Source organism: Neomonachus schauinslandi, chromosome 3 (genome assembly GCF_002201575.2).
Source record: "Neomonachus schauinslandi chromosome 3, ASM220157v2, whole genome shotgun sequence".
In the NCBI taxonomy this organism is placed as follows: Eukaryota; Metazoa; Chordata; class Mammalia; order Carnivora; family Phocidae; genus Neomonachus; species Neomonachus schauinslandi.
Window position 1 is genome coordinate 105,532,409 of NC_058405.1, and position 15,635 is coordinate 105,548,043.

General features: G+C 33.5%; 1 protein-coding gene across 1 annotated transcript in view; it reads right to left on the reverse strand.

Annotated features, from left to right (window-relative positions):
* The window catches only part of LRP1B (LDL receptor related protein 1B), a 1,499,204-nt gene that overhangs the window by 586,827 nt on the left and 896,742 nt on the right, over window positions 1-15,635 (reverse strand). The window contains exons 28-29 of the mRNA XM_044913608.1: window positions 2,868-2,999; window positions 1,305-1,532 (exon numbers count right to left, since the gene is read on the reverse strand). Coding sequence (XP_044769543.1) covers window positions 1,305-1,532; window positions 2,868-2,999 — 360 coding nt within the window. The remainder of the gene's footprint in view (window positions 1-1,304; window positions 1,533-2,867; window positions 3,000-15,635) is intronic.

Here is a 15,635-nt window from a genome sequence, read left to right on the forward strand (position 1 = left end):
AGATCACCTGACTGTCAGTCTTAGAAGGGACCTAATGTCCTTTAACTGATCTTTCAAGGTGTTTAATGACCATTACCTAGTCTAACAATGATTATCCAACCATTTTTCCCTCCCCTCTGTAAAAAAATCCTGTATAAAGAAAAAAAAAATCTTTGCATTAGCCTTTTTATAAAGGTTCTTCTCTTATGGCAAGTTTGAAATAAATACTTGAACAAGCTTATACCCAACTAGCTCAAGTTGCTTTACTAGTACTAAACTTAGATGAGTAAAGAGCTAGCATAAATAAAAGAGCACTTTAGTGGTCAAATAACCTCGGATCTACTAGTGATACTCAAGCCAGCTCTGTAAGTTTGATATGTGGAAACTGTTGAAAATCTGTGAATTTAAAACCTGCACTTCTTATTGCTTTCATTAAGATACTGATCATTCCTCATGTAAGGTCTGATTTTAAATTTTTAGTATGAGAGTTTGATATATCTATATGGATTACTGATCACTCATTCTTCTATCCTCTTCCAAATCACTCTCTCATGCTTTTGGAGCATGAAATTGAACAGAAACTGTCTTGTTTGGTTTTGCAGTCATGGAAAAGAGAATGAAGATACACTAAGCTACTAATAATAACGACAATAACAATAACAACAACAATAACTGATCCAGAAATCACAATACACCAAGATTCAAACAAAGACGAGGAGAATTTAATGCTAAATATTTAGAGTTCAACCACTGCATTTGCATGTATGTCTAACTTCACTTCACCTATATTTTCTACTTTGGGGAAAGTTACTTTTTTTTTAATGGTTAATTTAACAACATTTACCAATAACCTATGATTTAACCTGCCAGGTCAGAAGGTGGACAGAAATAAGTTCCCTGTCATATTTGTGTAGTCTAGTTCTGTAGAAATTTATGCAAAAGGAAGTCGATAATAAGCTTGAGTCAGAGAGGGAAATCAGTCCTTCCCAATATCCTATATATTCCGTATACAAATTACTATCTCCCCATCAGCAAAAAGGAGTCTTCAAATATGTTTGTTTAGAAATCCATAAATTTCAAGGAGATCCCTTTTGAATTTTTTCTTCTTTTGAAACTAAATTTCTAGTTATCAGACTATCATGTGCAACATAATTATAGCATTCTACAATTTTAAAGACATAGCATATTATTAAATCTCTGAATAATCAATTCCAACTTTCAATTAACAACATAGAATTGAATAATAAGAAAAGATACAAAAGAGACTTGTGATTTTTATAAATTGAATGACATTTTTTTTAAGTCGTAATGTGCAAAACTCTTACCTCTTGAAATAACAGTTTCCAATCCAGTTCCATTAATAAAAGCCCGTTTAATGGTTTGTGTTTTAATATCTGTCCAGTATAAACGTTCTTCAGATGCATCAAAGTCTATCACAGTGACATCATCAATATCAGGGACTGTAAAGGCCGTGATAAAGTTAAAATATGGATTATCAATATCCACTCCTCTGATTTCAGAACGTCTTGCATATAGAAGAAATTTTTTCATTTCTAGAAAAGAAATAGAAATAGGTGTTTTTCTCTTATAATCTCGGCAAGTTTGAGGCAATCTATAAATTCTAAAATTATAACTTGTTGATGATTTAATGGAATTTTAACACCAGAAAATCATAATCAAGATTTGATGGGCATAGGTGAGTTATCTATTACTTAAATTAAAATACTTAAGAAACAAATGTAAAACAAGTTAGAATTCTTAAGTCATTATTTTTCTTTAGTTAGAAACACCAAGAAATTCTCAGTGATTTGATCTTAGAATTTTAAACAATTGCTAAAACACATGAATTCTGCAAATGTCAAACAACCATATTTGTTCTTTGTACCCAATTATAATAAAATTAAATGATTTTTGAAGGCATTTAAGAACATTTTTTATACTATCTCTGAATAAAATTAAACATGGATTTAAAAATCATGTTCATGTTTTCCTTATCAAAATTGGGGTTCAAATAATGTTAAAGCATGCTTTATTATACATTTTTTTAAATCTGTAGTAAGTAACATTGTGAGGCATTGCATCATTTTTACTTTCCATAGACACTCTTTTGAACTGAGTTTGTAAAATAGGAGGTTAAATAGAAACAGAAGTCACAGATATTCTATTATTTCATTGCTCTCTTTGGAATTATTGTTGTTGTGATATGTTAAGATTATATATAATTAATTAAATCAACATGTGCCTACATTCCCGAGTTAAGATTTTGTGAGTACATTCTTTTCTGCCCTTAAAAGTAATTGCTCTGCAAATAACAAAAATTACTCAAAATTAAAATAAATCAAAACAGCAAACAACCCACAGTCTGATTCACAAATTTCATTATCATTTTTCTAGTTTAAATGTGCTGTTTAAATATTTTTAAGAAATATATCAAAGTTATATATTTTACTTCACTTTTCCCCCCTTTGAGTTGATAATCTCCTATAAAATGATGTGAGAGTAACTTTAGAAGAGCAGGAAGAGATTAAAGCTGTTAAGTACTTCTTTGTTACATGGGTTACCTACATCATCACTTTCTGAAAATGCACTTTCACTTACAAATATCCCTGTTTTGTAGAGATAAATTCTGCTAACATACCAAATGAGAAAGTGGCAAGAAAAAAATGAATAAGGTAATAAATAGTAAAGTGCAGCATATCACATATTTAAAGAATTTGTCAGTCTTTCCAAAAGTAGATGAATCATCAATAGAGTCTGGAAATAGCACTACCTTAAATGTTTTTAAGGAATTAAAAATCTCTTCTGCTTTACTTTGAGCAAAATCTTAATGCTAATACAATTTGAGAGAATTCAATTTGAATTTTAGATAGGAACTTCAAGAAGTTTACCATGGCAGGTCTTCTTGTCTGAGGAAAGCTTCATCAAGTGGGGGCATGCACAAGCAGCACTCCTGTTATGACTGATCAGACACACGTGAGAGCAGGGGCCTTTGCCGTCATTAGCTGCACAGGGATTGGGAGCTGTAATTACACAGTGAAATATTAACAGTGAAAAAGGGAACCTCTGAGGTTGACAAGGGTAATTCACTTAAAGATTCAAAGTGAAGTTCCTATATGGCACCCATTACTGGGATGAATAATATGACAATAATAGACAATCACATACAGCAATTACATTAATAAAGACATTTTCCTCCTCAAAGATAACAACTAAGTTAACGCCCTCAATTTTCTCTAAGTCTAAATATATGCATCCTATTTCCTTAGAAGCAAAGACTTTTTCTGAGGAAAAAAAAAAACAACAACCCAGGGATAATTATTAAATTTAGTTTATAATAAGTTCATCTAAATCATAATCCAGGAATTGAGTGTATCAGTGGATATTGTTACTTTCCTAACCTACGATATAGACTCTCTTTGTGCCTTAGCACACCACTCTTAGTGTTTCCCTAGGAAACTGTGTTGTTACATACATATCTTTCCTTCAGGTCATACGATCTTTATCAAATCAGAAGCCTAAGTGAAGAAATGTTAATATCCTTCATTATTAAGACATCTACTTTTTCTTTTTTTTTTCTCTACTAACTGGCTAAAGTTTCCTCTACTTACACAGACTTGCTAAACTATATTGTATAAGTAAGTTATAATATATTCAAACTTAGAATGGAATATTAAATTTTGCAGTTCAATATCATTCTCTTATTCTTTTGTGTTTTGTGTTCTGTCATTATGCCTTTTAGATAAGATTTTAATCTCAGTTGATCAATTCTCTTAAATCTTATTTTTATAGAACCTATCTGGTAGAATACGAATACTAAATTAAAGGCAGGAAAGTGTTACAACTTCTGATCCCACCAGCAATATTTTAGTTTTCAACCTATTTTATCTTCCTAACAAGTGGACCTATTGCTCAGAGTAGTTCATGAAGTCTTGTAGAGTTTTAAAGCACAGAGACTAAAAATCAATGGGTTATAATAAAATTGTAGAGGATATGAGAAATTAACGGTACTTGATACTCAGTGTGGTTTTTGCTAGTATTTAGCATCCTCCCAGCCAAGGTAATAAAAATAATCCATGTCTTTGCATTTGCTTAAAAATAAATAAATCAATCAAAGGAAATGAAAGACTCAGAAATTTTTTTCTAAGAAAATCAATTAAGGAGAGATTTTAAGATGGTGGCATAAAAGGATCCTGAACTCACCTCCTTCCATGAACATAACAAATCTACATCCATATATATAGAATAATTCCCTATGAAAAGGACCTGAAAGCTAGCTAAACAGCACCTCCACAGCAAAGGATAAAAGGGCCACATTGAGACAGGTAGGAGAGGCAGAGACATGGTTTCAAAGGAAACCCTCACTGCTAGCTCCAGTCAGAGCACCCTGACTGCACACACCACAGCCACAGCCTGCCTAGCTCTAGCTGGCCAGCCAAGCATCCCACCCTCATGCACCATAGCCACTGCCTGTCCCACCAAAGCTGGCAGGGATGTACAGACCTCACAGGGGACACTTCTTGAGCATCTAGCTCTTTTGGCTAGGGAGGATTACATTTCTGGGCCTCATGGGTCTGAAACATTTGGAGAAACTGAACTTGGCAGGCTACAACCCCCAAGGCACTGCATAAACAGTAGACTGAAACCCTCCCCCAGTATTTGTGTGAAAATGCCTATTTTCTTGTTCAGGAGCTTAAGCCTGAGGACATCCAGAGGTCAGAGATGCCCCTGGGAACTAAGTAAAGAATCATATTAGTGCCCTAATTTGTCTTTGCTGATATTTCCCAGAAAAGGGATTGTACATATGTCTAAAGCCATAATTTTTAAAACTGTTATCCAGATCTCTCAGGTTTGGAAGTCATCATGGTTTATGATTATGAACCCATAAGACTCTATTTATACACCTTAAAAGCTGTTGTCTGAAGATCTGGCTTACAATTAGATTAAAACTATGCACTGTTTAAAATCCCTCCCTTTGGAACACTGACAGATTTTGGCATACCTGCAATAGCTGGGACCTATGAAGAATAAATTAGGCTACTTAGACAATCACAAAGGTCTGAGAAAAAAACACAAGCTAAAAAAGTTTGAAAGATAAGGTTTATCTGATACACAAGTCCACTGCTTTAAGACTGAGAGAGGTGGTTGTTTCACCTAATGCATAAAAACAAAAACAGAGAGCCAAGCAAAACGAAGAGACAGAGGAATAGGTTCCAAATGAAAGAATAAGACAAAGCCTCAGAAGAAGACCTTAACAATGCAGAGGTAAGTAATCTATCAGATAAGAGTTCAAAGTCATGTTCATAAAGATGTTCACCGAACTCTGGAGAAGAATGGATAAACACAGTGAGAACTTCAGCAAAGGGACAGAAACCATAAGAAAGTACCAAAAAGAAGTCAAAAGACTTACAATACAATATATTACAATAGCTGAAATGAAAAACACAATAGAGGGGTTCAACAGCAAACTAGACTAAGTAGAAGAATGGATCAGCAATGTGGAAGACAGGCAGTGGAAATCATCTAATCAGTGGAGCAAAAAGAAGAAAAAACCAAAATAATAATAATAAAAGTGAAGGTAGCTTAAGGAACCTGTTGGACAATATCAAACAGAATTACATATGCATTATAGGGGTCCCAGATGGAGAAGAAAGAGAGAAGGGTGGTAGATAATTTATTTAAAAAAATAATGACTGATTAAGACAATATGGTACCAACACAAAAACAGACACACAGATCAATGGAACAAAATAGAAAACCCAGAAATGGACCCACAACTGTTTGGTCAACCAATCTTTGACAAAGCAGGAAAGAATATCCAGTGGTAAAAAGACAGTCTCTTCAACAAATGGTGTTGGGAAAAGTGGACAGCAAAATGCAAAAGAATGGAACTGGACCACTTTCTTATACCATACACAAAAATAAATGCAAAATGGATGAAAGACCTAAATATGAGACAGAAAACCATCAAAATCCTAGAGGAGAACACAGGGAGTAACTCCTTTGACATCAACCATAGCAACTTCTTATGATGTCTCCAGAGGCAAGGGAAATAAAAGTAAAAATAAACCATTGGACTTCATTAAAATAAAAAGCTTCTGCACAGTGAAGGGAACAATCAACAAAACTAAAAGGCAACCTTCTGAATGGGAGAAGATATTTGTAAATGATACATCTGACAAAGGGTGAGTATCCAAAAAATATAAAGAATTTATAAAACTCAACATCCAAAAAAACAAATAATCCAGTTAAAAAATGGGCAGAAGACATGAACAGACATTTTTCCAAAGAAGACAGACACATGGCTAACAGACACATGAAAAGATGCTCCACATCACTGATCATCAGGGAAACACAAACCAAAACTAGAGATAGCACCTCACACCTGTCAGAATGGCTAAAATCAATAATACAAGAAACAGCCGGTGTTGGCAAGGATGCGGAGAAAGGGGAACCCTCTTACACTATATGGAGGTTTCTCAAAAAGTTAAAAATAGAACTACTCTACAATCCAGCAATTGCACTACTAGGTATTTATACAAAGGATACAATAATATTGATTTGAAGAGATACATGCACCCTGATGCTTTTAGCAGCATTATCAACAATAGCCAAATTATGGAAAGAGCCCAAATGCCCATTGACTGATGAATGGATAAAGAAGATGTGGCATATACATACAATGGAATATAACTGAGCCATAAAAAAGAGTGAAATCTTGCCATTTGCAAAAGAGGTCAGTCAGACAAAGACAAATACCATATGATTTCACTCATATTTGGAATTTAAGAAAGAAAACAGATGAATATGGAGGCAAAAAAAGGATAAACCAGAAAAGAGACTCTCAAGTATAGAGAATAAACTGAGGGTTCCTGGGCAGTGTGATGGGTGAGGTATTAAGGAGGGCACTTGTGATGATCACAGGCTATTGTATGTAAGCAATGAATAGCTAGATTTTACACCTGAAATTAATATACACTGTATGTTAAATAACTGGAATTTAAATAAAAACTTAAAAAAATAATGGTTGAAAACTTCCATAATCTAGGAAAAAATTAGGGATTAGGCATCCTGTTCCAGGAAGCACAGACAGTTCCACATAAAATAAATACAAAGGGATCCAAACCAAGATACATTATAATTAAAATGTCAATAGTTAAAGATGAATAGAGAATATTAATAGCAGCAAGGGAAAAACAAATTCTTACATACAGGGGAACCTTAAGGCTATCAGCAGATTCATCAGCAGAAAGTATATAGGCCACGTGGGAGTAGGATGACATGTTCAGAGTGCTGAAAGGAAAAAAACAAAACAAAACAAAACAAAGCAAAACTTCCATTCAAAAATACTTTACCCGACAAGGTTTTTATTTGGAATTGAAAGAGAAATAGAGTTTTCCAGATAAGCAAAATGCAAAGGAATTCATTACCACTAAGTGGCCTTAAAAAAAAAGTCAAAGATGGGGTGCCTGGGTGGCTCAGTCATTAAGCGTCTGCCTGGAATGATCTCAGGGTCCTGGGATTGAGCCCTGCATCGGGCTTCCTGCTCTGCAGGAAGCCTGCTTCTGCCTCTCCCATTCCCCTTGCTTGTGTTCCCTCTCTCATTGTGTCTCTCTCTGTCAAATAAATAAATAAAAGCTTTAAAAAAAAGTCAAAGAGATTTCTTTAAGCTAAAAGAAAAGGGAATAACTAGTACCAAGCAAACATATGAAAGTAAAAATCTCATTAGTAATGTAAATATATAGTAAAGGTAATGGATTAACCATTTATAAAGCTAATATGAAGGCTAAAAGACAAAAATACTAAAATTAATTATAGCTATAATAATTAGTTAAGGGATACACAAAATAAAAAGATGTAAAAAGTGACATCAAGAATAGAACACATGGTAGGGGAGGGTAATAAAGATGTAGTTTTTAGAATGTGTTCAGACTTAAGATGCTATCAGCAAAACAGACTGCATCTGTGCATGTGTGTGTGTGTATATCTCTATCTATCTATCTATCTATCTATCTATCTATCTATCTATCTATCTATATGGTGCTATATGTGGACCTCATGGTAACCACAAATAAACAATCTATAGTAGATACACGAAAGACAATAAGAAAGGAATCTAAACATAACACTAGAGAAAATCACCAAACCACAAGGGAAGAGAGCAAAAAAAGTAAAAAAGTAACAGAGGCAAACTACAAAAATGTCCAGAAAACAATCAACAAAATGTTGATAAGTACATACCTATCAATAATTCTTTAAATGTAAATGGAGTAACTCTAATCAAAAGACACAGAGTTGGCTGAATGTGAAAAAGCAAAATAAAACAAAACAAACAAAAAAACCCCAAGATGCATGCATATATTGCCTGAAAGAGACTCACTTCTGATCTAAGGACACACACAGACTAAAAGTGAAGGGATAAAAAAAGATGTTCCATGCAAATGGAAAGTAAAAAAAAAAAATTCTGGTGTAGTTTATACTTACATCAGACAAAATAAACTTCAAAGCAAACTATATGAAAGACAAGGGCATTACATAATGGTCAGTCCAACAAGAAGATATAACATTTGTAAGTATTTATGTAGGTATTTATACACCCAATAAAGGAGTACCTAAATATATAAAGCAAACATTAATAGACTGAAAGAAAGAAATTGACATCAATACAATAATAGTAGGGGACTTTAATGTGCCACTTACATCAATGGATGGATGTCCAGACAGAAAATCAATAAGGAAATATTGGCCTTAAATGACACATTAAACCAGCTGGACTCAGTTATATATAGAATATTCCACCCAAAAGCAGCAGAATACATGTTCTTCCCAAGTGCACTTGGAACATTCTCCAGGATAGATAACATGTTAACCACAAAACAAGTCTCAGTAAATTCACAAAAAACAAAATCATATCAAGCATCTTTTCTGACCACAACAGTATAAAACTGGAAATCAATTACAGGAAGAAAAGTGTAAAAATTACAATTATGTAGAGATTAAACAACATGCTACCAAACAACCAATGGGTCAATGATAAAATCAAAAAAGAAAAAAAAAAATACCAGGAGACAAATCAAAATTGAAATACAAAAGGACAAAATCTGTGAGATGCAGCAAAAGCTGTTTTATGAGGGAAGTCTATAGCAATACAGGTAACCTGAAGAAATACAAAAAATCTCAAATCAACAATCTAACTCTATACCTAAAGGAAGTAAAAAAAAGAACAAATAATGCCCAAATTTAGTAGAATGAAGGAAATAATAAAGATCAGAGTAGAAATATATTGAATAGAGACTAAGAAGACAAAAGAAATGTTCAAGGAAACTAAAAGCTGGTTCTTTGAAAAAATAAATAAAATTGATAAACCTTTACTTGGACTGAACAAGAAAAAAAGAGGTGGCTCAAATAAATAAAATAAAAAATGAAAGAGATGTTACATCTGATACTAGAGAAATACAAAAGATTATATATTAAAAAAAAAACCCTACTAAGAACAATTAGATAATTAGATAACTAGAACCACCAAATTAGATAATCTAGAAGAAATGGATAAATTCTTAAAAACATATAATCTTCCAAGACTGAATTATGAAGAAATAGAAAATATGAATAAATTGATTATAAGCAAGGAGATTGAATCAGTAATCAAAAACCTCCCCCAAAGGACCAGATGGCTTCACTGGTAAATTCTACCAAACATTCAAAGAATATTAATACCTACACTTTTCAAACTTTTTCAAAAAATTGAAGAGAAGCAAATGTTTCCAAACTCATTTTAAGAGACTAGCATCACCCTGCTGCCAAAATCGGAAAAGAACACCACAAAATAAATAAAATTATAGGCTGATATCTCTGATGAACATATGTATAGAAATCCTCAACAAAATATTAGCAAACAGAATTCAACAATTCATTAAAAGATTATATACCATGATCAAGTGGTAGTTATCCTTAGGGGTGCAAGGGTGGTTCAACATTCCCAATCCAATCAAAGTGATATATTACTTTAACAAAATGAAGAATAAAAATCATATGATCAACTCAACAGATGCAGAAAAAACACGTTTGACAAAATTCAATATCCATTTATGATAAAAACTCAAAAAAAATGGGTATGAAGGGAATGTACCTCAGTATAACAAAGGCCACACATGACAAACCTACAGCTAACATAATACTCAACAGTGAAAAGCTAAATATTTTTCCCCCTAAGATCAGGGACAATACAATGATGCCAACTCTAGCCACTTTTATTAAACACAGTACTGGAACTTCTAGCCATAGCAATTAGGTAAGAAAAAGAAATAAAAAGCATCTGACTTAAAAAAGAAGAAGTAAAACTATCACTATTTGCAGATGACATCACACTATATATAGAAAACCCTAAATACTACACTACTACACACACACACAACTGTTAAAACCAATAAATGAATTCAGTAAAATTACAGGATAGAAAATCAATATACAGGAATCTGTTTCAATTCTATACACTAATAATGAACTATCAGCAAGAGAAATTAAGAAAACAATCCCATTTACAATTACATCAAAAAATACCTAGAAATAAATTTAAGGAGGTGATTTATACACTGAAAACTACAAGACACTGATATCAGAAACTGAAGACACAAATATGTGGAAAGATAATATCGTTCTGGATTGGAAGAATAGTATTGTTAAAATGTCCATAATATCCAAAGCAATCTACAGATTCGGTGAAATCCCTTTCTAAGTCCTAAGGGCATCTTCCACAAAACTAGGACAAATAATGCTAAAATTTGTATAGAACCACAAAGACCCTGAATAGTCAAAGCAATCTGGAGAAAAAACAAATCTGGAGGTATCATGCTCTCTGATTTCAAACTGTATTAACCAAATGGTAAAGTATTGGTATAAAAATAGACACATATATCAATGGAATAGAGTACAGGGCCCCAAAATAAACCCACACTTTTATGCTCAATTAATTTATGATAAAGGAGTCAAAAATATATAATAGGAAAAGGATAGTCTTTTCAATAAATGGAAGTGGGAAAATTGGACAACCACATGTGAAAGAATGAACCTGGATCACTATCTTACACCACACATAAAAATTAACTCAAAATTGATAAAAGATTTGAATGTAAAGCCTGATACCATAAAATTCCAGAAGAAAACATAGATGGTAAACTCAAGGCAAGGGAAACAAAAGCAAAAATAAACAAATGGGACTACATCAAACCTAAAATTTTCTACACAGCATAGGAAATCATCAGCAAAACACAAAGCAAGGTGCTAAATGGAAGAAGATATGTTCACATCATACATAGGGGCTAATATCCAAAGTACATAAAGAACATGTAATTTAACAACAACAACAAAAGAAACAACCTTGTTAAAAAAATGGACAGAGGATCTAAATAGACATTTTTCCAGAGAAGACATAGAGATGGCTGACAGGCACGTGAAAAGATGTTCAACATCATTAATTATCAGGGAAATGCAAATCAAAGACATAATGAGATTATCATCTCACACCTGTTAAAATGGCTTTTGCCAAAGAGACAAGAAGTAACATCTGTTGGAGAGGATGTGAAGAAAAGGGAACACTCATACACTGTTGGTGGCAATGTAAATTGGTAAAGCCACTATGGAAACCTATATGGATATTCCTCAAAAAATTAAAAACAGAACTAACACAATTCAGCATTCCACTTCTGAGTATTTACCCAGAAAACAAAAACACCAATTCAAAGAGAAATATGCAACCTGTGTTCACTGCAGCATTATTTATGATTACTAAGATATGGAAACAATCTAAGTGTCAATCAATGGATGAATCGATCAAAAGATGTGGTATATAGATATATAGATATAGATATGCTGGAATACCACTCAGCCATAAAAAAGGAAATCACTATTTGTGACAATATGGATGGACTTTTAGGGTATTACACTAAGTGAAATAAATCAGAGAAAGAAAAGTATCACATGACTTCACTTATATATGAAATCTAAAAACAAAACAAACAAACGAAATAAAACAAAAACGAAGTCATAGAGAATATATTGGTTATCAGAAGGGAAAGAAGTTGAGAGGGTAGGCAAAATGGGTGATAGGTATCAATTGTATGGTGCTGGATGGTACTAGACTTATCGTAGTAATTGCTTTGTAGTGTACAAAGCTGAACTATAAAGCAGAGCTGAAACTCATATAATATATACTAAATTTTACCTCATTTAAAAAAATAATCAATTAAGAACAAAACCATTAGAAAAGAATGGAAGCCTAAGTCTAGAGATTCCTTGGGAGACCAAGTCCTTCTATCACATGGAGAAGTGCCACATATTTTATTTTCTTCCTTTTTATATTTGTGTGTTACAATTAGATTCCCTAAAGAATTGCAGGTTAGAGAAGCAAGAGAGCAGATGTAAAGGTTATTAAGGAGAAAAGGTTTTTGGAGGAAAGGAGATGGAATCAAGGGACACTGTTTGAGAATCATTAAATACCTAGAGTCAGGGAGACCTAGCAGTAGTAGTAAAAGTCAAAAATCCAACACTTGAGACAAGGAACAGAGGGTGAAGAGAAAGAAGAAAAACAGAAAAAAAATAGAAGAGTAAAGAGTGGAAGAGGAAGGAGGAGGAGAAATTTGTTTAAAAATATTGACATAGGAAATGCTATTCCTCTCAAGGAAATTAAAATCATAATCCAAGACAGTTCAATGGTAGGTACTTGGATTTCACTTTGAACATCACTATTTTTGGTCCAGAATCATACTAGCTCTTCTCAACATCCTATAATTGTGATAAAATATTTTTAAAAGCAAAAATAAAATACTTACTTTCTGTATGCACAATAAAGTAAAAAATTACATTGCTTTGTAGCCCATCTGTATTAATGATAACACTGAAACATAATATTCACAATATTCTGTGCTTTCGCAGTGTGCAAAATCCAAAAGACTTTTTACTTTCAATATTTATCTTTTCTCACTTTGAAATAATGCCGTTAAATATTTTTAGTTTTTTTCCAACCATGCAATTGAACAGACACCAAATTACCAAATTAAGGAATTTGATTCACAAACCCACATTTTTTTTTTAAGATTTTATTTATTTATTTGAGAGAGAGAGAAATAGCGAGAACAGGAACACAAGCAGGGGGAGTGGGAGAGGGAGAAGCAGGCTTCCCGCTGAGCAGGGCGCCTGATGCGGGGCTCGATCCCAGGACCCTGGGATCATGACCTGAGCCGAAGGCAGCCGTTTAACCGACTGAGCCACCCAGGCGCCCCACAAACCGATATTTTAATATAAAGCAGGTATTAGCAAATGGTGACTATGGAGCCAAATATGATCCACTGCTTGTTTTTGTAAATAAAGTTTTATTATCACATAGCCATGCTCATTAGTTTACACATGGTTTATGGCTGCTTTCACACCACAACAACAGCACAGTTGAGCAGTTTCAGCAGAGAACAATTAACTATTTTATAAGATATAGTATTGCAGAATTCAATATCAATACAGAGGTTGTAAACTCCTACAAGACCAAGACTATCCCCTTTATTTGTATCCAGGAGATGGGAAAAGCTGACCAGTCAATGTAATGGTATAAGCAATCTTAACAGATGAAATTCAAACCGAGCTGTGCAGACTGAGTGTACTGATAGTTCATATTATCTAAACTCAAGTTGAGGATGCCTTGGGTGGCTCAGTCGGTTAAGCGTCTACCTTCAGCTCAGGTCATGATCCCAGGGTCCTGGGATCGAGTTCCTCATCGGGTTACCAGCTCCATGGGGAGCCTGCATCTCCCTCTGCCTCTCTCTCTCTTTCTCATGAATAAATAAATAAAATCTTTAGAAATAAAATAAAACAAACTCAAGTTTACCAAACAAAGGACCTTAGAGATATATGTAACTCCCCTCTTTATATTTATGCATTGAATAAATATTTATGAAGCACCTAGTTACTCTGCCTACTTTTAAAAAGCTTGAATTTAATAGTAGACAAGACATAGTTCTTACACCTAGGGATTTAAGAATCTGTACACTAATCATGTACACCATTCCCTGCAATTCTATGGTCACTGTGCCAATTTAGGTTCTCTCCATTTCTCTCTTAGATTGCTACACTAAGTTTCTAAGTAATCTCTTGATTTCTAGTTTCTCCCCACTGCATACCGTTAGCCTTCTAAAACACAGACTTAATCATATAGCTGCCTTGATGAAAAATTTTGGATGGCTTCCCACTGTCTACCTCATAAAGTCTCAGTGTTACCTCCTACCATGATTCTTTGGCACTGGCCAGAGTTGTTTATTTTCTGTTCTTTAACCTCCAGGTGTTTTTTGTTTGTTTTGTTTTATCCTGATGCACTTTATTTGTTTTTGTTAAAGATGTTCTCAGCCTTCCAAACTCACAAAACTTAAATTTCAGAGCATTTTTTTCACTTCTTTTTCACTACCATATTTAATGAGTTACCAAATATTATCTGACTTCTCTAATTTGTGTTTCCTTCTCTCCATTTTTACCTTTCCTCTTCCAACATAAAGTTTTATTTCATCACCTTTAATGACCTTTATGGCCATGCAACTGGTACTCTGTGGGATACTGCTTAGAACATACCAATCACTCTTTCTATGAAAACTCCCTATCTTCCAGCCTCTATGCCTGTTTTTCTTCTGCATACACATTATGCACATGCTCTAATCAACTCCTCATTGTTCTCTGAATATCTATAGCTTGTCCTTTTCCACTTCCACATGGTATATTTCTCCCACAGAATTTCATCACCAACATCTTAACCTTTCTTCATGAATCACCTTAAGTCATTTTTCTTCCACAGAACAGTTGCTAATGAAGGTAGCAAATGCTGATCTCCTCCATCACTAAACATTAGTTTTAATTATTGGCTGTACAAGGCATTAAGCAATTTATTATTTACTATATTATTTTCTAATTATATGTGCCTTATATTCATACATTTTATGTCTGTATACTGATAAATGAAAGATTGGCATTTGCTCTCTATTTTTTTTTTCTGTAAAAACCCAGATAGTAAATATTTTCACCTTTGCAGGCCTTATGGCCTTCATAGTAACTATTCTACTTTGTTGTTGTAGCAGAAAGTCAACCATAAAACAATATGTGAATCAAAAGGTTTGGCTATGTTCAAGTAAAACTTTATTTACAAAAGAGGCAGGAAGCTGGACTTAGTCTGAGGGCCTTAATTTTTCAGTATCTGAGCTTGAGTATCAGGGTCATGTTGGCAGGAACTATGACTTACGTACATAACATATTGTTTTTTCGTAAAATTTCTCTGGTATCTATTACTATGTTAGACTGAAAGACATTTGGAGTCATATGCATGCTCATCAATGTATGTGGATATGTTCTTAAGAGTCAGGAATCTAAATATTTGGAGAGTGAGTTAATCTTCTAAAGCACATCATAGCTGTAGGTAAAGGGACTAAATAATGTATAATTACAATGCTTTATAGGAGAACCAAATGTTAATTATGCAATCACATAAGACTGGTGTGTGCTCTGTGAAGAAAACAATATCATTAAAGATAATTTCATATTTCATGCAAACCATATTTAATTGTAGTACATTTCTCACCAGCAAAAATAAACCCTTTAAACCCAATTATTTTATCCATTAAATTCAATTGATG